This window comes from Taeniopygia guttata, chromosome 7 (genome assembly GCF_048771995.1).
Source record: "Taeniopygia guttata chromosome 7, bTaeGut7.mat, whole genome shotgun sequence".
NCBI lineage: Eukaryota > Metazoa > Chordata > Aves > Passeriformes > Estrildidae > Taeniopygia > Taeniopygia guttata.
The window spans coordinates 2,032,564-2,056,611 of record NC_133032.1 but is presented as its reverse complement, the minus strand read 5'-3'; the positions used below and the strand labels follow the sequence as shown (position 1 = coordinate 2,056,611).

At 43.9% G+C, this 24,048-nt stretch overlaps 1 protein-coding gene across 3 annotated transcripts in view; it reads left to right on the top strand.

Moving 5' to 3' along the window:
* Nucleotides 1–1,326: 1,326 nt before the first annotated feature.
* Nucleotides 1,327–24,048, top strand: part of LRRFIP1 (LRR binding FLII interacting protein 1) — a 103,142-nt gene continuing 80,420 nt past the window's right edge. For all 3 annotated transcript variants that reach the window (XM_030277077.4, XM_072931889.1, XM_041717258.2), the window contains exon 1: nucleotides 1,327–1,560. In XM_030277077.4, the coding sequence (XP_030132937.1) occupies nucleotides 1,471–1,560 (90 nt within the window). In that variant the 5' untranslated portion in view covers nucleotides 1,327–1,470. The remainder of the gene's footprint in view (nucleotides 1,561–24,048) is intronic.

Genomic DNA, 24,048 nt, shown 5'->3' with positions numbered 1-24,048 from the left:
GACACAAGGAGTCTGTTTCTGTCCTGCTCCCCCTCTATTTGGGACAGAGGAACCCCCCAGCTTTACAACTGGAAAGGTTTTGATGCCCATTTCCATGATTTCTGGTAAATTTATTGTGTCCAGTTCTGGGCTCCTCAGGACAAGAGAGGCAGAGCTCTTGGAGGGGGTCCAGCAGAGGCTGGAGGAGATGAAGGGATTGGAGCATCTCTGAGGAGGAAAGGCTGAGGGAGCTGGGGTTCCTCAAGAGGAGCCACAGCTGAGAGGGGACCCCTGTAACATGTGTAAATATCCAAAGGATGGATATTTCTATATCTGGATATTCCAGAGCATGGACCAGGCTCTGCTCCACGAGGCCCAGCAGTGGGACACGAGGAACAGGCAGATGCTGATGTCCAGGAGTTTCACCTGAGCAGGAGGCAGAAATTCTTCCTTGGGCAGTGACCAAGCAGTGGACAGTGTCCAGGAGGCCTTGGAGTCTCCCTCACTGGGGATATTCCAGAGCGATCCTGTGCCCTGTGCTCTGGGATGACTCCGCTGGAACAGGGAGGTTGGACCAGATGACCCTTTGTGGTCTTGTCCAACTTGACCCATTCTGGGATTCTATCGTTTCCTACAGCATGGCAGGGAGCCCAAGGACCCCAGTGGGAGGGGGGTTGGTCCACAGTGGGGCTGGGGGAGTAGGAAGGGGACCCCACACATCCCAGTTTTGGGTGGTGAGGAGAGTGAGCAGGGACCATCCCACAAACACATTCACATTGATTTTGGATAGTGAGGACAGCGAGCAGTGTCCCTTAAACACTCCCCCCCCCCCCCAAATTCAGGTGGTGAGAGCAGAGACCCCCAAACACACCCCAGTTTTGGGTGGTGATGGGAGTGAGGAGGAATCCCACAGACACCCCAATTTTGGGTGGTGATGGGAGTGAGGAGGAATCCCACACACACCCCAATTTTGGGTGGTGATGGCAGCGAGCACGGACCCACACACCATCTGGGGCGGTGAGGGCAGCGGGCGGGGAGACCCAGACACAGCCCGGGCTCGGTGTCAGGGCAGGGGGCAAAGAGCCCCAAACACAGCCCGGGCTCGGTGTCAGGGCAGGGGCAAAGAGCCCCAAACACAGCCCGGGCTCGGTGTCAGGGCGGGGAGCCCCAAACACAGCCCGGGCTCAGTGCGGGGGCAGCGGGCGGGGAGCCCCAAACACAGCCCGGGCTCGGTGTCAGGGCAGGGGTAAAGAGCCCCAAACACAGCCCGGGCTCGGTGCAGGGCAGCGGGCGGGGAGCCCCAGCCGGGGTTCGGGCTAGCGTGAGGCGGCCCATCCCCTCAGGGCGGGGGGCGGCGGCGCATGCGCGGGGCGGGGGGCGGTAACGGCGGCGCCGGCGGAGGCGGCGGAGGGAGCGGGAGGGTCGCTCGGGCCCGGCGGGCAACGGGTCCGGGTTCGGCTGCGCTCCGGGCTGGGCCGGGACCGCCCCGCCATGGGGACGCCGGGCGCCGGACGCAAGCGGCTACCGAACCGGGAGCGCCTGACGGCGGAGGACGATGCGCTCAACCAGATCGCCCGCGAGGTTAGCGGCGGGAGGCGGCATCCCCCCTTCTCCCTTCTCCATCCTCCTCCCCTCGCCTTCCCTCCACGGGCTCCCCCGAGCGCCGCGCAGGCGCCCCCGGCACCGCGGCGGCTCAAGGGCGAGGTGGGAGCCCTGCTTCACCCCGCCTGTGCCACCGTCCCCGGGCGAGGTGGGAGCCCTGCTTCACCCCGCCTGTGCCACCGTCCCCGGGCGAGGTGGGAACCCTGCTTCACCCCGCCGGTGCCACCGTCCCCGGGCGGGGTGGGAGCCCTGCTTCACCCCGCCGGTGCCACCGTCCCCGGGCGAGGTGGGAACCCTGCTTCACCCCGCCTGTGCCACCGTCCCCGGGCGAGGTGGGAGCCCTGCTTCACCCCGCCTGTGCCCCCATGCCCGGGCTCCGTGAGGGACGGGCGTGCGCTGCCGGGGCCGCCCCGCTCCAGCCCCTCCGCAGGGGATGTCCATCGCCACTGCTGCTGAGAACCGCTGCCATTGGTGTTAACCACTGAAAATAGGCCGCTCGGGTGTGGTATGGATAGGTATAAATCATAGAATCACAGCGTGGTTTGGGTTGGAAGGGATCCCAAAGATCATCTCGTTCCAAGCTCCCTGCCGCGAAACACCTTCCACTGGAGCAGGTTGCTCCGAGGCACATCCAGGCTGGCCTGGAACGCTTCCAGGGATGGGAGTGAAAAATTAAAACCAGAATACTGCAAGGTGGTGCTGGGTGTGGGCATAAGTGACCCCTCTAACTTGGAAACGGATTTTTATATTGCTGCCCACCAGATGCTGCATTGTGCTCAATGTGACTTTAACCTTCTAAACCAGCTGATTGCTGATGCTTCCTGCCTCCTTATTCTTACGCACGCTTAAATTGGTTCAGTGGTAACAAAGGTAATGTGAATTTGGTTTTTTATGTTTACTAAATCTGACAAAGTCTCTTCCCCATCCTTGCTGTGGCCATCCTCCAATGGGGGAAAGGGGCATAAGCAGCCCTGAGGTTCTTCTCTGGTAGGAAACCCACAAGAACGATGGAGAGGAATATCCTGGAGTTTACAGGAGCAGGTAGGACAGGACAAGGGGGAATGGATTCAGACTGAAAAAGACCAGGGTTAGATGGGATATTAGGGAGAAATTCTTCTTCCCTGTGAGGGTGGGGAGGCCCTGGCACAGGTTGCCCCGAGAAGCTGTGGCTGCCCCATCCCTGGAAGTGTCCAAGGTCAGGTTGGATGGAGCTCTGAGGAACCTGGTCTGGTGGAAGGTATCCCTGCCCATGGCATGAGGTTGATCTGAGGTCCCTTCCAACCCAAACCATTTTGTGGTTCAGTGTCTGAACTGCTCCAGTGCTGCTGCTAAAAGTGGCCATCCTCTTCCCTTAGCATGGGTTATGTGTGTCAGCCCACCAGGTGTTGGTGTGACCTCAAGATGGGTTACAAGATAAATTACTCTTCTGGAAGAGTTTTAGGTCTCTCTTGGTTTCCTTTCCTGATCCAGAGCTGCGGCAGGATCAGGTGAATGCTAATGTATGGCTTATTTTTGGTGGCACTGGCTGGTAGGTTGAGGCTCTGACATTGTGCTCCTCATTACCACCGGTGCCTTTCCAGTTGTTGTGCACCATTTTATGGTGGTTTGTAGCATCTTTGGAGTACATCCAGCAGAGTTTTGTGTGAGTGATTCAGTGTGTTTTCTCTGAAGGCAGATTTTTGTGGCAGGGTGATGAGAAGGTTCCCAAGGGTGGAGTTTGAGGTAGGAGGACAAGAATGTCTCATGCCCTGGATATAAGATAGCAAGTAAGAGTGATTGTGCTGTCTGCTAGAGTCATGATACTATCCTAAGAATTGTTTTGGGATGAGGGTTTGAATTCCACAAATGTGTCCCGACTGTGCTGTCATTTGATCAAGGAAGACATTAGTCTAACAAGGAACCCAGCTGCTCTTTTCTGTTGCACGTTTTTCTCCCACTTTCTCTTTTCTTTATCTTAGATCTGCTTTTCACTGCATTGTGTAATGGTTTGAGGACTCAAATATTGTGGTGGTTTGTGGCTTTTTTTTCCCCCCTTCCTTCTCCTGGGGTTTGTTTAAAGGACAACTCCATTTGCTCAAAAAGCCCAACACAAGCATGTCTTTTATCTTTTCCCTTGAGTGCTAAAACTGTGAACTGCCAAGTTCAAGGTTCAGCATTTTCCCATATTATTTTATCTATTTGCATTACTCTGTCTTGGAGCACTTTAATTGTTTAGTTGTTTAACTGCCTGTTCTCCACACAAAGGATCCCACATGAATCCTTCTGTATGATTCAGAATATGCCAACTAAGTCTTTTGTCTCTCCTTAGCAGGGATGTTGAGAGCCTCCATGTTAAGAAGGTGGGAGGGTTACTGATATTTTGGCTCTTCCAGCCTTCCTCACAGGTGTTTAGGCAAAGCTTGGGCACAGACACATTGCTTTTGCACATAGATTTTTCACTCCTCTCTTGGCTTTGTTGTCCAGAAGCCAGAGGTGATGGCAAGTTATTTGCAGATCCTAGAGTCTCATTTTCCCTGTGTCCATATGGGAGCCCAAGAGAGCATACAAACTAGACTGATTCACAGAGGTACCTTTTATTTTGTGGTTGTCAGGATATTTTGACAAACCCACCGTTCTCACTTTACTACGTGCTCCTATAAGAAGACAGCAAGACTTGCAAGGACTTTGTGAAACTCCTGGCATTTGAACATAAATTTGTTTGGATTTGCAACTGAGATGTCTTGCTCTGTGTCTTGCAGAGCCCAGGAGAGAGACTGGTGTGGTGAAGAGGGCAGTGAGAGCAATCGTGAGGGGAAGTAATGGAGCAAGAGGAAGGAAATTGTGAGACTGAAGCATCTTGTAGTAACAAGGATTTAGTAGCAATATCAGTCATGTTAATCAGGAGTAGTTTTAATGTTTCAGGCAGTTTCTGAAGTAGTTGATCACCTTGTCTAGAGCTATTCAGAGCAGAGGTAGAAGATGCAGATCTCTTCTATCAGGAAAGGGTAGTGCTGCACCACCAGATCCGTCTGCAGCGTTTGACAGGCATGGTGATTAAGTGGATGGCAAATATGTAAATATAATTAACACGAAACATGGTGTTCTGAGTTTCTAACAGACTCACAGGCTGCCACTCACAGGATTTGCTGTTCACACACCTGGCTTGTGCTGCTGAGCTTGTTTTATCTCAGGCGTCAGCGCAGCCGATCAATGATCGGCTTCTCTGCTTTCAGGCTGGCCTCCACACCAGTAGATTATTCTGTGTTTAGGTCAATGGAAACTTTTGGGCTCTTTCATTCCCCTCGGTGAGTACATGCCAGCAGTGTTTGCAGAATCTAGCAGTTTGATAGTGCTCAAGGTCTGTGCCAGCAGAGCCATGGGAGCTGTGGCTGCGTGCTGTGCTCTCATCTGTCGGGACGGGGAAGGCACAGTCCTGCCCAGCTGAACCTTCCAGGAGCTGCCTTCCTGCTTGGATTAGATGGCTTTGATGTGATTACTTGAGACATTGTTTCTAAGGAAATATTTTTTTTTGCTAACTTCCACTCAGCTAGCTGCAGTAAAAATTGTTACGTGAGCAATTTTGCAAATCCAGCAAAGAGCTGTATAAATGAGATATTTCTCTTGTAGGCAGATAATATTAGTTACTGTTTTTTATTTTCTTGAATGAGGAAGGACAAGGTCAATTTCTTGTTTGTATTAGGAATGTAATTGACACTTTGTTTTGCCACAGTTTTGGAGACAGATGTGTATTGCACCGCTCAGAAAAATGATTCTGCCGTGTGTCCTCTCTATGCTAGAAATGTTCTTCATCCACCATTTTACAGAGCAGAGCTCTTTAGATAATAATTTGAAATCAGTAATTCAACACTATAATTTATTTTTATTGTTAAAGGAAGTAGTTGCGAGGTTGTGTCTTCACTCTTTGTACACTTTATGTCACTTTCAAGAAGTCACCTACATCTTTGTGGGTACATAGTTATTACTTTTATAAAAACTAGCACAATCCATTTATGGACCATATTTATGGACCATTTATTTCAGTGAAGCAATCACTTTTGGCATTGACCTGTATTCTTAGAGATTCAAAAACTGGGATGTTGCACTGCTATGAAGGAGCGGAAAATGTTGCTAATTAGAAAAAGCTCAAAATGCAAATGATACCAGCCAGCCAGGTTTAATGGTTACAGTAGGAAGGCACTAAGTAACTTCAACAGGCTAAATTGGAGTTTAGGGACTGGTGAAGAGATGCTATCATGGTTGAATGTGGAATCTGTTAAATTGAGGGGTTAATTTGAGGGAGAAAACTCGGTTTTATACAGCAGTTTGGGTGACTTCCATAACTAGAGATGGAAACAATTTGGTACAAGTTGAAGCTAAAGCAAGCAGAGTGGCTATTTGTATATAGGAACACAAGCCACACAAACTTTATTGAACTGTTATGCAAACCAGAACATTTAAAGCAGTGTGTTCCCTAAGGATATACTCCCTTAGGATATAATTCCCTATGTGTAAGATCTGGGTGACTTGTTAGTGTAGGGGTGGAATTTTTGAGCAGTATTTAGCATTACAGATGTGTGAAGGCTTTTGTAAGCTGGGTGGAAGTTCCAAGAGAAGCCCTTAGAAAGAGCCTGGCTTATGTAGCATCAGTACTTGACTTATTTTTTTATTGCAGTACTTCCTGCCTTTAGGAGTGTTAATGTATGATTCAAACAAATGATCTGAGAAAAGCATGTCTGGCTTTTCTGTTCTAGAACAGAAAATTTTGAAAGCAAGGGATGCTCTTGGAGGGGCTTGACTCAGCCCGGCTGACCTAAATATAGGAAGGAAGGAGGACTTTGTAGGCGATGCTTGCCAGTAGGGCGTGGGGAATTGTTCCAGATTTGAGATGATTTTATGTGGCAAATATGCTCTGCATCAAACGTTCCTTTTTCCCCAATGCTCTGCATCCATATATCCAACAAATGGTGTTGGCATCACTTACAGTCTCCCCAAAGTAGAACTGGGAAGGAGCAGTTTAAAGAAGTGAGATAAAAACCTGAAGACCCATCTCATGTTGGTTAAATGGGTGACTAGAGGCTGTCTTACAATCTGCCTCTCAGCTTGAAATAATTAGTTGCCTTTTTTGTGTCCGGTGCCTGGCCTGAGTCCCCTTCAGCTGTTCTCTTGCTGTCTGAGGAAGCAGCTGTTTAGGAACTGTGATTCCTGTTTCAGTCAAGCAAGGGACTACTGCGAGGATTAACAGCATGGGAAGCCCAGCCTCTGTCCTTGTGAGCCCAGATGCTGAGCTTGGCTGCAGGATGTAGCACTAATCATTACCTCATCTAGAAGGATGTTTTTCCAGGCCTGTTGCTGGATAAAGTTGGAGCTCAAACGTGCTTGCAAGGCTTTCAACACTGGGATCTTTTTTTTTTTTTTCATCCTTTGCTTGCAAGGAGCATAATCCACATAGTATTTTGGGCTTGTGAAGCAAGGTATTTGTCCCTCCTGTCAAATCAGCAGTGAATCTGTCTAGCTAGACTGTAGCACTCGTAGGCAATCCTTAAAATAGCAGCTCTGAAATATCAGCTGTTGTCTCGCTGGTGCTGAAATACTTTTTGGGGAGAAGCTGCCCATTGGAATGTGGAGGGGAGGGGGTGAGGGAGCTGCAGTAAACCAAATTTTCCTTCAGAAAGGTGACTTTGAGGGTTTATATTAATCCCCAGAGAAGGGGAGGTGCATGGTTACTTCAACACCAGAAGCAGAGAAAGCTCCCTGATAACTCGTGCTCTTGCACCTCTGAATCCACCAGTGACACAGCTGGCCTTGCATGTAGTAGAAAAATAGCTGATTTTTGGGCTTCATCACACAGTAAAGATGAGGGAAGTGCGTAAGGGCTTCTTTTCAGAAGACATTTGTAGCCTTTAACTCCCAAGACTCTCTCCTTTCCTTCACCTTATTTTAGTTATGGAACAAGAAGTAGGCTGAAGAACTTTCCTGGCTAATGCTGGGAAAATAAACTGGTGTGTGCACTGAAATGAGAACAGTACATCAGGCAAAAATATATTTCAAAAGCATCCTTATAGGGCTGCCTTGGTGTAGAAGTAGTAGGTTGCAAGAAATGTAAGGCAACTCTCAAAGGCCTGGCTGCAGAAGATTTAGCTGTTGAAATTAAAGCTTGGTGTAGCACAATAAATACTAAATAAGGCAGTGCTTCAGTGGAAGGCATGTGATGGTTTTAGCTGTGCAGGAAGAGCCCCGCAGTGCTTGCAGTGTGCAGATGACTTCAGGTAGCTGAATTGATTTTCTGTTATGTAGGTGTGGTAGTTCTGCTCATGCTGTTAAAAACTCACGGTTTTGAGGGTCTGCAGAGAGGGTACAAAAGTCTGTGAAAACACAGAAATATCACTTTGATGCTGGCAGGAATGTGCCAGAACTGTGCCCACTGGGCGAGTTTGCCAAGTGTCCTCACCTAGACCTCAGCACCAAAGGCATTTCTGATTAATATTTGGATGGTTTCTTGTTCTGCCTTTAAACAAACTTAGCTAAGTGGCATGAGGTGTGAAGGGCAAGGCTTGGAAGCATTTCCTAGTGAGCAGAGCTAGGAGCACTTTTGTGGCCTAACCAGCTGAGAATTTTGAGTGTTGAGAGTGGAGAAGATGCAAACAAACTCTGACTAATGCTGCTGTTTCCAAAACTGAGCGTTGCTTGTTTTGGGATGTGGATGTGTGCCTAAACCAAAAACTGGGCAGAAATGGGTGGGTCCCTGGCTAAATGAAGCAGTGTCCTCCCGATTTGATTTGCACTCGAGCATCCAGCCTGTATTTCTGTGCTCTGTTCGTCCATCTCCTCAATGTTTCATGTTTTCCTGTAAGTGAAGTTCTGAGTCACTGTGTGCTACTTCAGGGTGTGGAATTCAAGGAGAGATGGTTGTCTTCAAATCGTTTGGAAAGATGTTGGCTTTAATCTCAGACATAAAAATGTGCAAGTTTTAACAAAACTATCTATTGCTGGGTTGAAGAAGGAGGGATGTTTTGGGGTTTGTATATACTTGAACATAAAGGGCACAGCTCTGGTCTAAAACTTCAAGTGACTAGTTCTGACTTGAAAGTTTCACTGAATACATTGAAATAACTTTTGCTAATTTAAGGACTTAAGATCCTGTTCGATGCCAAGAAAAATGAGCGTCTGAGCTAATTGCTCATTAAAAATGTCTGACCTAGAACTGGGAAGTTGATTGCTTTGGGGAGTGCTTTCAGTAGGAAATAGCCTGGGTGTGATTGGAGGAGGAGTGGATTTGCTCAGTGGCATCTGCTGTGCCCTTCTGTGTGCCTGTGAGCCAGCTTGGCTTGGGCCGTGGGTTTATCCACCTAAACACCCCTGCAGCTTCTCAGAGTTGAGCTGGAGACAAGGAAAGTGATCTGAAAGTGCCAAATCCCATCTCAGATGTGGTGAGGAATGAGGAAGCCTCTTCATTTCTTATTGCTTCTATTTCTGGCTGGTTTATCACCTCTCTTTCCTCCTTCCTGCACACTGCTTTTCTCTGCAAGAGGAGAGAGCTTCTGTCATACAGATTAACCCTCACATTAGGCTTGCAAAAGCACCTTGTGCCTTCTGCTTCTCCAACACTTCATGAGCTCCCATGCTCCTGGAGACGATATTTTGATTTTATTTTTGTGTTATGTGTTGCTGCACTAGAAATCTGAGGCTTTGGTAAACCGTAATTGCCAGGTGCACCACCGTGGCCATGTTCCTATTTTTAATAGCTGGTAATTAGGGATGAGAGTCTTGTTATCCTTGGCATGGGAAGAAATGCAAAGCCAGTAGTTAGGACTCAGGGCTGCAGTTTCCTTTCCTTTTAGCTGTTGGAAGGTTTATGTGAACGAGACTGGAATATTCAATTTGTATCCAAACTTCTGTCAAAGAAATAGCAAGATGGTATCTCCAACTGGCTTCCTCGAAAATAGAGCTGGGCTTTTCCTACATGATGTCATTACTTACAGTTTTTTGGATGTAATTAGCATCAGATTGATTTATGTCTCCCAGAACAGCTGAGTTTACTGGAAGAGAGTTCCACAAAAGGAGTTTATTTGTGTGCTTGCTGGTGTAGCTCTTTGGGCAGTGACTTGTGTGTTAATATTGCCTGCAGTGCAGTGGTGATGCCTCTGTCCCACTGATGATTCTCTGCAAACCATTCCCCAGATGCTCTGCTCAGATAGGGAATGTAAAGGAGTAATGTTTCTTCCCTCCTGTTTCTGCTTGTGCGTATCTTGTGACCTTTCCCTTTGCCAGCATCTGATTTAAATTTAATATTACTTTTTTCCCCTTTGCCCTCCTCTTTTGAGTACTTCCTACGTCCCAAAATAACCTTTCTCTAATCCCACTGAATACCATGTTTAGTTGAGTCTGTCTCTTGTGTCTGCCTTTGCCAGCCCTTTCCAGTAGGCAGAAATGGAATACAGGAGGATCTGGCACGCTAAAAGCTGGGTCAGGTTTTTAAACTCATTCCCTCAGGTCAGATGGATTTCAGGCATCCCTACTTGGGTCTTCTAATTATGGAGCATTTATCAGCTAACATGCTGGGATGACAGGAGAGCAAGGAAAGGCTCTTGGTGTGCCTCACATGCAGAAAAATCCCTGGGCTCTGGTCTCCTATCGGACTCTTGTAGCTTCACATTTTTTCCCTTTTAAAACACACGTTACTTTGGAGTCAGATAGTGGAGATATGTCTGTTTTTATCAGTGCCAAAGTGCTGCAGTCTTCACACAAACCCATGAAATTACATTTGCTTCTGCTAACTACAGAGGAAACAGCCTACTGCTTTGGGGTTTGGTTTTTTTTTTTTTTTTTTTTAAATTAAATCTGTATTTATGTTTTATTTCTCTCTGATCGCAAACTTGAAGTTCTTTCAGCAGACTTGCCAGGAAAATAGTAGATACAACTTCATGTGCTCTTAGTAAAAAAATCAACTTTTTGGATGCTCTACAACCCCTATTTCTTCACTGTGCAACTGTGCATTTCCCATAATCTGTTTTCCTTAAAACATCCGTTCTCCCATATGAAAAAGTGTGTGTTGGTCTTGGTTTGCTTCCTTTGCTGCATGTTCTGCTGGGCTCTAAGAGGATTTACACTGACAAATATGTTGAACCAACATCTGCTGAAAATGAAAGTGGGCTTTTGGGACATGCTTTGTGATACCCAAAGGTCATGCTGCTCTATTGTCTCTTCCACATGAAATTGAAATCTGCCCTGATGTGAAATGTGTGCATTGGAACAGTGATGTGACCTAACCTTTACATGAACCGTGGAGGAATCCAGGGGCTCTGGGAAGTAGTGTGGATACAAGAGATAATGTTGGTATATGTAGAGAATGTCACTGTTTTATTTATAGAGGGTTACACTGTGTTTTTAGGAATATTTGTGCATTCTTGTTTAATTACCCTAGGGGAAAAAATTATTATTTGGTGAACTGGAGCAAGTGAAGAAAGGTTCTCTGTATGTGCTGGTGAAATGCTTTTGTATCACTGATGGGATAAGCATATCCTGTCAAATTGAGTAATAATTTTCAGTCAAGAGGTAACCCAGAACTTTCTGTCTAACCAGTCTACAAATTTAGCAACAGAAAATAAAGATCATTTGGTTTGCAGTGCTGTTACAAAAATCTAGCCTCATTTGTTTAGGGGAGACTGAACCTGTTAGAACAGAAACAAGCTTTTTAGAGGTCTGAATTATCTAGAGATGCTTCTCTGGGGTCTGCTGCCTGTATTGCTGGCTGCACAAGGCTCCTCTTTCAGTCTTCCCACTATAAAATCAATTCAGTGCAACCAAAAAAGTCTTCTTGCTCTGTGAGTTATAGCAGTCAGGTATAAACCCCTAAGGAATAATGTTTCTGAGATTCCTTGCTGCACCTCAGGAGCTGGTAGAAAACCTTAAGGGAATTGGGGTTTCATTGTAATTCCCTCTAATAGAATGTGATTCTCCAAGGGCTAAGCTTTTTCTGCTGGCCTGTCCCATTCTCTCACCACTTGTTTCTTTGCCATTTTTCAAGCACAGCTGCTTCTGACCTTAAATTTACAGGTCTGCACAATTTGAGCGTTAAATAGATTGTGTGACTGAGGATACAAGTTGTCATTCAGTCTGCTGGTGGTAAAGGCTGCTAGGGAAAAAGGGAGCAGGCAAAGGAAGGAGCTGCCTTGTGCTGCTGGTGGATGGATTCCAAGTGGCATTCTGTGATTTCCAGAATTCCAGTAAAATAGCTGTGAAGGTCACTCTTGCTGTACCCCTGGACCAGGTGTGTGTAGCCCAGTAGCACATTTCAAACTGAATTAATTTGTTAGTGGGAGGGTTAGGACACAGATTCTCCAGGTAATCCATTACTGCTCAGCCCCAGTTTGGAGGCAGTAATCCTGTCCCACCCCCACACAAAAGCTGTCCAATCGTTTCTCAAACAATGCTGTTTTTTTAGCCCTAATCCCAGTTGAAGGGTGGTTCAGAGCCATCGCTGAACTCTGGGCAAGTTCTCTTGACATGTCCTGGCTCTCTCTTGGGGAATTCCTCTTCCCAGGAGGGAGAGGGTTGTGGAATGATAGCAGCATGAGAGGGTAACTCCTGTCCCCCAGCCAGGTAAGACCATCTCACACATTTTTGACCTGGTTGCAGTACTGAGATACGGAGGACAGTGTGGTTTTTAGTGGTTTTTTTGTGTTTTTTTTAAATTTATTTTTTGACTGGTCTCTTAAAATAGCTAGAAAAGTGTGAATTTTTTTTAAAAAACTTGTTCCCTGTGAAATATCCTCTGTGAGCATTTTCTGCAAAGTGAGTGTAGGACTTGGCTCCTCTCCTGGAGAGCCGTAGTTTCAGCACCGTTGCTAAATGTTTGATATTTGTGCTTGAAGGACAGAAAATCCAGTACAGCATGGTGGAGTGGAAGCTGTTATTCATCCTCTGCAGCATCCAGCTGTACTAACAAGAAAAACCCAGCTTTTTTAAGGCGGTTTCTCTGGATTTAGACGCTTCCCCTTATATCGGATTTGCTCAAGGAGGTTGTGGCATCCCTGTGGTGGATGTTACAAATGGAGACTTTCAGCCTGTATTTGAAGTGTTCTGGCTTTCCCTTGGGGATATGGGTAGCCTGAGGGAGAGCTGTGGGCTATTTACTCTAGCAGAATATCTAAATTAACCAGAAGCACAGTCCCTCTGCAGGAAGATGGTACAGTTTGAATAATTCTATGCAACTCTTTCCCACCTGGATCTCTCCAAACACTTGTTACACAAAGAAGTGCTCCAGAGCTTAACAAAAATATATAGCAATGAGTGGCATGAAAAATTACCATTTTTACAATAATTCCCTTGTATTTTATGGGGTTTTTTTATTTTTTTTTTAAATTTTTTTTTTTAACAAGAGTTTCTCCATATGCTGAATTTGAACCATGGCTTGTTTTATATATAAAATAAAAACAGCCAACCCCTGGTGCCCTGGTGACATCTCTTGTAGAGTCCCTCATGCAATATATCTTATATACTGCACTTCTGATTTTCTACAGTGCTTATGATGGCTTCGGGCCCTTCTTTTAGATTTCATACAAAATCAGTGCAGTTGGAGAGGGTGAAAAATCAGTGCCTTGCAGCTTGTAACCATTGCACAATATCCAACAAAACAGCGCATTGTAAACATAATAAAATGGTCTGTTAACAAATTGCTTTATTAACTCTAATCAGTCTAAAGAGCTAAATTTAATTAAATCTGCTTGTAGATGAGAACATTCCACTCATGGAAGGGTGCACTAAAGGTCATCTCCTGTTTTGAATCTTAATGTTTGCATGTGAAAGTTTGTTTTGTTGTTCATTAGCTTGAGGTCAGGTAGCAATGTGCCTTTAAGGATTTATTACCATTAGTTATTTGAAGAGGCTCTCTCTCCTTGCTTTTTGTGAGAGAAATTAGAAATATACCTATAAGGCATGACGAAAACCTTTGTCTATTAGATGTATGTAGTTGTAGGTATTTAACACTTTTTGAAATGCAAGTGCTGTGTAAAAGGAGATGGACCCCTTTGTTCTCATACTTGAATATTGCTGTTTTGAACTCCCACTTATTAAAGTACTTAACTTTAAATAGTAATTTGTTTTTTAAATACCTTGAATTTTAGGTCAATCCTTTCCCGGGCAAAAGGCTCTTAAATGAGGAAAAAGGAGAATATCTATTTTCAGATACATGGTTGGGAAAGGAAAATGCCACTGAGTACAAATGAAACCTTTTTCACTGCTACAAAGTTGTCTTGGACTTATTTTTTTAAAAGGTGGTCAAACAGTATTGAGTGTCCATATTTCTGGGTGGCTTCTACAGCATTATCCCTTGTTTGGACATTTTTATATTAAATTTTGGAAGTAGGCTCTGGACATCTGCCTTACCATGAGAGTGTTCCAACGCACTGATTTTTCTCCTGCTGTCAATGAGCTGTGGGATTGAGGATCAAAACTGTTGCAATGAGAGCTTATCAGAGATAAAATAAAAAATATTTTGACTCCCTAACTGTTCAAATAGTGCTGATAGCAACCAATAATGTGGGATCTGTGTAACCTGGTTTGATTATGCAGTCTGGTCACAGACTTTAAAAGAAATGCTGTGTGGCACCTGAGATGAGGACTGCTGAGCACCCAGTGCTGCCCAAATGCTGGAGGGATACGTGCTGAAGCAGAGAACAGGAGTTCTGGGGATTGGACAGGTTAAAAATCCTTCAGCAGTCATTAGAAAAATTAATTTCACTTGCCTTTTTTACATTAAACTTCAGGAAGTTCCATGAGCTGACACCATGGGCATGGCAGGAAATTCTGCCTGGCAGCCAAAAGTCTCAGTGTCACCTTGGGAAGGCCTGCAGAGTTTTATAAATTTGATCAAATGTTATACCTGTGATATGTTACTGCTGAAAACCTCAGGTGTTTTTATTTCTGTGTGCAGAGTTTGATAAATATGATCAAGGGTAACGTTGTTATGTTACTGCTGAAAACCTTAAGTGTTTTTATTCCTGTGTGGGTTAAAATGCACTGTCTTCTGTGAGTAAATGCACAGTGGTTTCTTGGATGTATTTTTAATATTTAAAAATGAAAGGATGGGCAGGCAAGAGGGGGAGAAAACAGAGGCCACCTGGGGGAAAGGTGAGATGTTGGTAGGGAGCAGCTGATAAGTTCTGATGGCAGCAGGGGTCCAGCTTTGTCACTCCTGCAGGGTTTTGTCTGCTCCTGGCCTCAAATCTTTGTTTCTACTGCCTTGAGTGACATTCTTCTTGAAAGGCTTTGCTAACTGAAAGAAAGTCAATAATGGAGTGTAAGTGGTAGGTGTGATGTCTTTTTTTTTTTTTTTTTTTTTTTTTTTAACAGACTCTGCACTCCTTCTCCTTGAGAATTATGGGGTGCTTCGAAAATAACTCCAAAGGGGGATGTTTTTCTTTCCCCTTGTCCAGGAGAGCTTGGATTCGGCGTCAGGCAGGCTGTATAATTCAGACATACTGTGCACCAGACAGGCAGTTTATATATAGAAGCAACACACTTCTAGTACTCTCTTTAATGTGCTAAGCTTGACAGAATTCCATCTGAGATGCAGTAAGTGGTTGCTCTGGCTGGATTTGCTAGCTGATGAAGACTGGGGGAAATAGGGAAAGTGTGCCCTGGCAAATACGGGAAATGCAGATATTTAACATCATACATTGAATTGTTTCCTTCAAAATATTATGTGTGGTTTCAAAAGGGGCAAAAGTTATGTGATTGATTGATTTATTTGTTTATTGCCGCACTCTTTGCTTTGCTTTTGCCTCAGTTGTACAACAGGAAAGCAGGGATGGAGTGAGGTGAAATATTCATCCTGATGCTGCCAAACCAGGACAATTATATAAATGGATTTAATTTCCAATTCTGTAGTGTTTCAGGGGGTTCTTTGTGAAGTGTGGCTTGATTGTGCAGGGAACACCTTGGAAAGTACAGAAATGAGATTTTTAAATTTAACATAAAGGGCCTAGTTGATAATCTTCTGTGCTTAGTTATTTATTTGATAAAGCTTTAATTGCACAATAGTTTTAAAACCAGTCCTATTTTTATAGTACATGAAAATACTTAGGCAGGGTGGGAGTCAGCAATAAATATTTTTATTCCCTAAAGTGGTGGCACTTGGCCAACTTCTGTGTTCTTACTTATCAGCTGCTGGTCTTAATTCTGCTGAATTAAAAAAAAAAAAAAATTTTTTAATCTCTGAGAAGCAGGAGTAATTATTTATGCATGATTCTTGCTCCTGAGTGTTGTTTCATTAATGAGATGCTGTGATTCCACAGTTCTTGAAAGGAGTTCATTCAGGGGCCTGGCTGTGCCACTGCCCTTTGTGACACCGTGCAACTCAATCAATAGAGATGGTGACTTCAAAGTGTCCTTATGTTTTCCTAAGTTTTATTGAAGATGGAGTTCCTTGAAAGATTATATGGCTGGTAATGCTCAGTATGATACATTTTTTTCCCCATAAAAAATAAATGAAATCGAGCTTCCAGCATAAAGGTCTCTCTTAAATAAAAGATATCCAAAGTGGGGGCTGGATCTGAATACAGCAAGGAATTTTCACTGTGTAGGTTTATCTCCTCATCCTGCTTCGTTGCTTATGCTGTGAGATTACACTGCATAAAAATTAAACCCCCAGACAAAAGAAAAAACCCAAACCCCACACACTTACAGCTTCCTAGAAGTTTGTCAGTCAGTGCTTATTTTAGAAATGGGCTAGTTCAGGGGCATGAGAGAAAATTGTGGTAATGCCACTGAATGCTTCAGTAGTCAGATGTCAAAGCACTCTGCATTTGTTTTGCTTGAATGCCATTTAATGTTGCTGCTTTTAGAAGATAATGTTCTGCTCTCTCACTTTCCTGTGTCCCATGCTGGCATCAGCTGTCTCCATTATGGAATGTTCCAAGTTCATCAAATCCAGAAGTTGCAGTCTTCTTTTTGGTTACTCTTAAGTGAAGGGCAGAAAACAAGAGCCTGGTTTGTTTTGTTGTCTGGTGGCTTTTTCTACCATAGCTGGAAATTCCAGGGGAAAGGGTTATGGCTGGAATGGAAATGGAGAATGAACTTCCCTCACTGGGACATGGATTCAAACCAGAGCAGAGTGATCGATCCTGGCAGAGAACTCTGGGAAAATCTGCCAAATGGCATGTTGCGCACTCTAACAGTCAAAAGAGGAAAAAAGGGAAAATTAATTGATTGTGGGGGGAGAAAATGGAGGAGAAAAAGGAGAGAGGTGTTCTTACACCTTAAAATATCTTTGAAAGCAAATGTTGGTGTTGATTTTACCAGCTACTTGGAAGTTGTGCCATAATTAAGGGAGTGGACATGATCCTGTGTATTCATGCAGGGCACCAGTAAAGAATGAGAGCAGAACCCAGTTATGGTGCATCTTTATCCTCCTTCCTCAATTCCATAGCACTTGCTTCCCTCACTTTTCCTGTTGTTGAAGAGGTGAAGCAGTGCTGGCTCTGGAATGGTGTCACCCTAAGGTTTTGTCTTCCCCTCCCTGCTGCTGACTCACATTTGCACCCAAATGGCAAAGTTAACCCCTTTGAAGGGCAAAAATAATAACTCCTCTGGGAATGCACAGTGCAGGAAAACTGCTGTCCTTTCCTTTTTTTCTTTTTTCCTTTGGAGTTTGGATTTCGCCTCAGTGCTGGAAATGTACTGAGCAGTTCTCCAGGGTGAAGTAGGTCAGAGTATGAACTGTCTCAGTCTCTCTGGTTCAGGTGTCACTGAGCTTTTCTGCTTGCTGGCTAACTTTCAATTCCATTCTGAAACAGATTAGAGGTCGTTGGCAGCTTTTTTTTAATACAGCATCTTAGGTATTAATGAAATGATTGCAGGAAATGCTTTTTTTTCGTTTCTAGAACAAGACCTGTCTTTTCATGCCTGGATGTGGCAAGGTAGGGAGCCAGAGTTGAAGGATTATTGAGATGAATTGACTGGAAGGTTAACCTGGCTGTTGATAATCCTTCACTATTCTGGCTCAGGATGATTTTAATCTAATGTTGGTCTCTAGCATCTGAAAACTATTATAAAGTGATTACATTGGGTGGAATTGGACTTCAGAAACCACAGCCTAAGTTCAGCAGAAATTGCACCAGACCTCCTTTCTGTGAGTATAAGCTCCCTGGTGCAATGGTTATTGCCTTAGGATACTTCTAGAAGACAAGGATGTGTTTAAAAGCAGTACTGATTTACTAGCAAAATGACCTTTTGTGCTTGGCAGTTCTTCTCCTCCTCTAATATGTCTTTTTTCCAGTGCAAATTTAAGAAGTTGTGTCTGTGTGTCCCCAAGGTTGGGCAAGGTTAAAGTATATAACTTTAAATATTTAATTCTGGAGAAGAGACTCAGTAGCATTTATGAATCAGATGAAAGCATAGACAGGACAAGCCAAGAGATTCTTAATAGTTCTGGCTGCTTTTGTATGTAGTGCACCTTTCATCGCTTCTTTTGGACTGGAGTCACTTACATCCAAAATTTTTGGATCCTGGCTCTTATCTTAATGTAACTGCAGCAGTGTTAGACCATGATTGCTTAGCAGTAACCTCCAAGAACTTTTTGAGGAGAAGAGCTGGAAAAGTATCTTGGTAAAAGTTCCGGAGCAGAGCTGTCCCTTCATCTGTTCCTCCCACCCTCAGAGCGACCAAGCTGGACGTGTGAAGTGTGTGCAAGCAAAGGGTGCCACAAATGGCAGCGCTGAATGGGCTGGGAGTGCTCATGTTCACCTATTTCTGGTAAAAATGTGTGGTAAGACAGTGACAAAAACTGCTGTGGAGAGCTTTGCATTCTGGCCGTGGCTGAGGTTTTCTCTCATGCAGGAGGGAAAAAGCTTAGCTCGTTTCTTTTACAAGATTATGTTGCAATCACTCGCCATCTGAAGCCAGAGCTTTGTCAAAAAAGACATTGAAGATGACAGCTGAGAGCTGAAGAACTGGCACACCTAAAAGGGAGGGACTTGTCACACTTGTTGCTGTTCAGATTCTGTGCAGGGTTCTCTGAAGATGCTGCAGATCCAATATTAACGTTCCCATATGGTCGGTGAGAGTGGAGTTTGAGGGACAGGAAATCTGTGTGTGACAACTACAATTGAACCAGCATCTGTTGGACACCTCCCTGTGCTCTCCCACCTTGGCAGCTCCAAGTCCCCCCTTGTTTCTCTTCCTCAAAGGTGGCAGTGTCTGCTTTCCCCATTCCCTGATGCTCGCAGTCATTCCAGTGTCACTCCTTACCTAAAAGCCAGATTTCCTAATTGCTGCAAAATACCAGTCGAGGTCTGAGCCTAAACATATCCCTGATTTTAAATTTATGAAGCATGGCACTCCAAACAGGCGTGGAAGTAAAAAGATTTATATGAAAGCTTAAGAGGAGAGCATCAATTCTTTTCAACACTTCCTCAAAAGCCCATTTTGTATCTCCAAATGAATTTTGAAAGGGCTGTTGCAGACTCATAGTTGCATGCTAAATCTTGTCCACAGAGACATTAATGTTTACCAGGTTCAGCTGCTCATTGTACTGAATGAAGCAGTTCCATCATCCAGAGGGGTTCAGGATGACAGATGATCAAATTGATTCTTTACCAAAAAAAAAAAAAAACAAGACAAAACAAAAAAAAAAACCCTCAAAAAATTACTCAGAGCTTTGATTTGTACTGATAATTATGGCTAAAGACCTCTCTGAGTCTAACAATTAACTTTAATAACCTTATAAATATTCTCCAAATATAATTAAGGGAAATTACATGTTAGGGAAATAAAGATTAAGTGGCTGTGTTGGTGAGGACTAATAGACCCTAGCAGAGCTGTGATTTTCAAACAAGACCTCACAGAGAAAGTGCCAGCTGTTTGGCAGGGATTTCGTTGATACTTGTAGTTCGAGGAGATAGTTTTGTTTATAAACCTTGTGCATCAAAATTAATAATTATGTTGGATAATTTAAGACTGGTCAACAGTAATATTACCAATCTCTGCTTGTATTTTTGAAGTCTTGAAAGGTAGGTTCAGCTTGAACCTGATCTACTCCCCTTACCCTTTTTCCCTTTGGATGGGAAGGGTGAGAGAATCTTCCCCGGAGTCATTCCCAGGCTGGGAGGCACAAATAAGGAAGGGCTGTGTTACATGGGGGAGTTAGGAGAGTTATTTGGAGTTGGTCAACAGCTGCAGCGCCCTGCTCTCGTGTGAATGGTTTCCTTTTTGTCACAGTGCTTATTTTAATGAACTCCATCTGCACAGAGCTCAGTCCATCACAGAGAGCAGCTCATGATCCCTGTGGATGCACTATGGATGCCATGAGTTGTCCAGTCTATCAGGTTTCACATGAAAGCTGGATATGAAAACGAACTCATAATCTGCAAAATTTATTTTGTAGTTAACTCCCTGGGGGTTTGTTGTCATTTGGTTTTAATTTTTTCCTATTTTTCCTTCCCTCCCCTCCAAAAGTCATGATGATAGTGGCTTTTCCTGCTCTGGAAAGTAATTTTTTTTCTGGAATCTCTGGTTTTACGCAGATATTGGTGTAGAAACTTGATGTCCTATCCTTCAACCTCTTGCCAAGACAAGTATGACAAAGGAAATACAGAGTGGGATTATTTTAAGGCAAATTCCATCTGAAATCAAAGAATTTGTTTTAAAACAGAAATAAGGAAGCATAATCCAAACAAAAAGAAGAAAGAGAACTTAGATTTGTTAAGAAGATTTAATTTTTAGCCTCAGCTTGCTCAGGTAAAGTTGCTTCTGTCTGAATCTAAATATATTAAGGATGGCATCCAGAGCTTACTGGGATATATGGTGCAGCATATTTTCCCTTTCTTCTGCCATAGGTTGCACATAAATCCTCAAACAGCTCACCACACCAAAAATAAGGCTGTATAAATATCTGAGCACATGGAAAAATACCTCTCCTGTTGCTAGCACATTAGAAATTAAAGGAATTAGACTGTTTGAGGCACTAGGCGGAGACCTCTTAAATTAGTAACAATTCTCTGAACACAAAAATCCAGGTTTTAGGCAGATTTCTGGAAATGAGCAAGGCAGTGTTGGCACTGAGATGACAGTTCCTAAGTAGTATTTCAGAGGAAGTGTTTGTCTGAGGGCTTGAACAATTTCCAGCAGTTGACATTTTGCAACCAAAAGTGTGCCAAATTAGGTAATTTCCGTTGCTTTTTTGCTTTGTGTTCTGCTTGCTTCTCCTTAGATCACACAGAGAATTCCTGATTTATTCTGTGACTGCCTGAAAGCATGAATTAGTCACCTGATCACTTCTAATAATCTTAAAATGACACCGTGGCAGGGAGTTAATGCCTTAGGCTGTTGCTAGTGGGATCTGTAAACTCTCATCTGCAGCTGTCAGGTCTCTATTGATAAGGAATTGCTGTTGCAATTGGATGCCTGTGATAACAATTAGGATGGAAGAGATGCAGAAGAGAAACTCAGCTGTTAATCTGGGCGTGGTTTGCTGGTGGAGGTTCCTTGGTGCCTCCTTTGGACACTTTGCAATAACGTTCTATCCTCCTTATATTGTGGTGCCCAAAAGTGCAGTAGTCTCTGCACTCAGTAATCTCAGTCTCCCAGGCAGATTTGGGAGCACTCTCAGTGTTTTTCCTGCTAATGAAAAGTTAATACCACCTACTCCCCACAAATCCTGTGGAACAAGAAAGGGAGAGTATTTTACAACTTCCTCTGACTGGCACAGCTAAGAAAGTACTAAAATTGAGGATGCTGCAGCTTCTTGGTCCTGTTCCTGAGGCGTTGCTTCACTTAAAGGTTAAAGATGACTTTAATATCTTAATCATCAGAATACAGGATGTTCATTCTTAGACTTCAGCCACAAACCCCTCGTGTTTAGCTGAGCTGTTTGTGTCTGGTGTGGCTGAGTCTCACTTCTGTTCAAAGGAAGCAAAGTTTCCTGCATGCTCTTGTTCACCTGGTGAAGCAAGAATTCCTTGTGTGTCTCTGGGCAGCTTTTTACAGCATGTGTGGCTTTTGTCACTTCCATCCCTGAAGCTGGGGATAAAAACATTCTTTCAGGTGAAATCAAGTGTTCATGAAGAATTTAGCCTGTATAGATTCTGCTCTGTAGGACCTAACTTCCGTTGCTCCCCGGGCTGTGGATGCTTAGACAGTGGGGTGACATTATTTGGTTGTTTTCATGAACTTGTCCTTTTTCTGTTTGTAATAAACGCTCTGCTCAGGTGTATGAACAAACTAAGTGTCAGCTGGCAAAAATAAAAACTAATGCTAAACACGGGGTGAGAATAAAGGGATTGTGAGTGGATTAACCAGGATTTTGCTGGAGAACTGGGTTAGAAATTCACTGTATCATGTGCCAAGGTTCCTGTCCAGTTGAGTTTGCTGAAATGTTAAATTTTAAAAATTGCAAAACTAAAACAATGATAGACCCTGCTGTACTAATGGTGTAGCTGATGGGTATTTCAGATTTTTATATAGGCTGTTGTTGATGTTGGTTTAAGTTTAGATTTGGAAAAATCAAGACACTGCCCATTTTTAAATGCAGTGTTCTGTAAATACCTGTGTATTAGCAAAATTTAGTAACTTAAGACCACTTCATCCCTAAGTCCTCTGGAGGAGCATGAACACTTTGAAACCTATAAGAACACTTTGAAACTTATCCGCTACCAGTGAATTTGAAACAAAAACCTAAGGCTCAGATCTGTGAAAATAGTTTCTTGATATCTAGCTCACAGTGACTTTAAAACCCCATCTCTGTAGTTGTGTGCATTTTTTTAACATCATGGTCATGCAGTTAAGGGTCAACTCAGAGACCTTGGAGTGGTCTCCCTCCACTGTGGCTTTGTCACATCAGGGCTGATGTGAACATTGCACAGATCCTGGTCTTGTGTTCTCTGAGTGCTTGAAGGAAATGACTCCTGTAGGTTTGCATCCTGAAAACCTGTTTATGAGTATCTGAGGAAAAAGGTTCATATTTAAAAGGTTGAGTCTCATAATTTCCAGTCTGAGCAATGGTTGGTAACAGTGGTGACAAGAAGGGAAAAAGTAATTTAAAAGTACATTTTAAAGTAATGAAAAAAAGGAATGTCTCAATAAGTTTTTGTATTCCAGTTTCTCTTGGAAATGGTTTCCTGGAAAGCCTGGTGATGTGTAGATGGACCATTGCTTGGGAAGCTGGGACTGAGAATGCCTGGGGGAGCTGCAGTGTGAGTCCAGTGAAGTGGTCTTTGAGCGTTTTAGTGAACACTTTTTTAAAGATAAAAAAAGCACAAGAACTGTGCCGAATTCATGATGAAACGCCCCTTGTAGCACATAGGGTTTAAATGTCACTGTGAGGCATAAAAGTCTTGGTTTGAGGAGAAAAGACTATTTTTGTTCAGCTTGTGTGCTAGAAAAAATGTGGTCACATAACTGTCAATTCTGATGCTTCTTTAAGATCAGGAATATAATATTCCACTTATATTTAGCAGAACTATGGCTCTGTGTGAACGCTTGAGCGTTTGTTCTTTTTGTAAAGGCTATGGGCAGCTCAGTGGGATTCAGAACAGTGCTGGTGCTTTTTGACACTGAGGAGCTGAAGAGGTGGGGTCCTAAGTACTCTTCATGTTAAGACAACACAGAAAAGCCCATAAAAACCCACTAACTAATTATATTTATAAAGAGCATTGTTGCCAACAGACAGGCAGGAATCTAGTTTTGGAGGGTGATGTGTGCTGTGAGGAACATGCAGCTTTCCAGAGTCCTTTCCTGGTTTTCCTGTCATCAGAAAGGCATTTGCTTGTAGTAAATGCATTTAATGAAACTAATTTTAGAACTACAGGTCAGCACTTAAATTTGTTTTCTCCTTGTTAGTCTCACAGCTAGATCAGGCCTTAAATTTTATAACAAACAGGATTTCCAGATCTCATTTCTTCTCCCTGTGCCAGGGCTGTCTTTCACACAAATGAAAGAACACAGTCGTCACCAGTTTTGTACCCTTTATAAGTCAGATTCCATTTTTTAACACTTGAATCATATTTCCAGCGCCAGGGTGGTGCTCTCCCCCCTTTCTTACTCAATTTTCCCTTTGTTCCCCATCCTTTATTTCTTTTGTTAGCGACAGAAATTGTGGTTGTGCAAATCAGCAGCGTTGTCATGGGGAGACATCACAGCGTGAACATGATGAAAAATGGCCAATTTACTTTTCTTTTCTTTTTTTTTTTCTTTTTTCTTTCAGCGTTGAGATGCCACAGGGGGATGAGCAGGGAAATCACTGATTTCCTGTGATTTTCCAGGGCCAGCCTGTGGCTGGACAAGGAGCGCTGGGGTGGTTGGCTGAGCCGGGGGAGCTCTGGGAGTATCCCTTGGCATCCGAGCCAGGCTGATTCCTTGGAGCAGCAGATTTGTGGAGCAGCGTGGCTCCCGCAGGAAGCAGTGCCGGTGCCATCTGTCCCCTGTCGCTTGTGTGGCTGAGGCTGGGGGACAAACAGGCTGCCGTGCCTGCTCCGGGCATTAATTCCCTAAGGA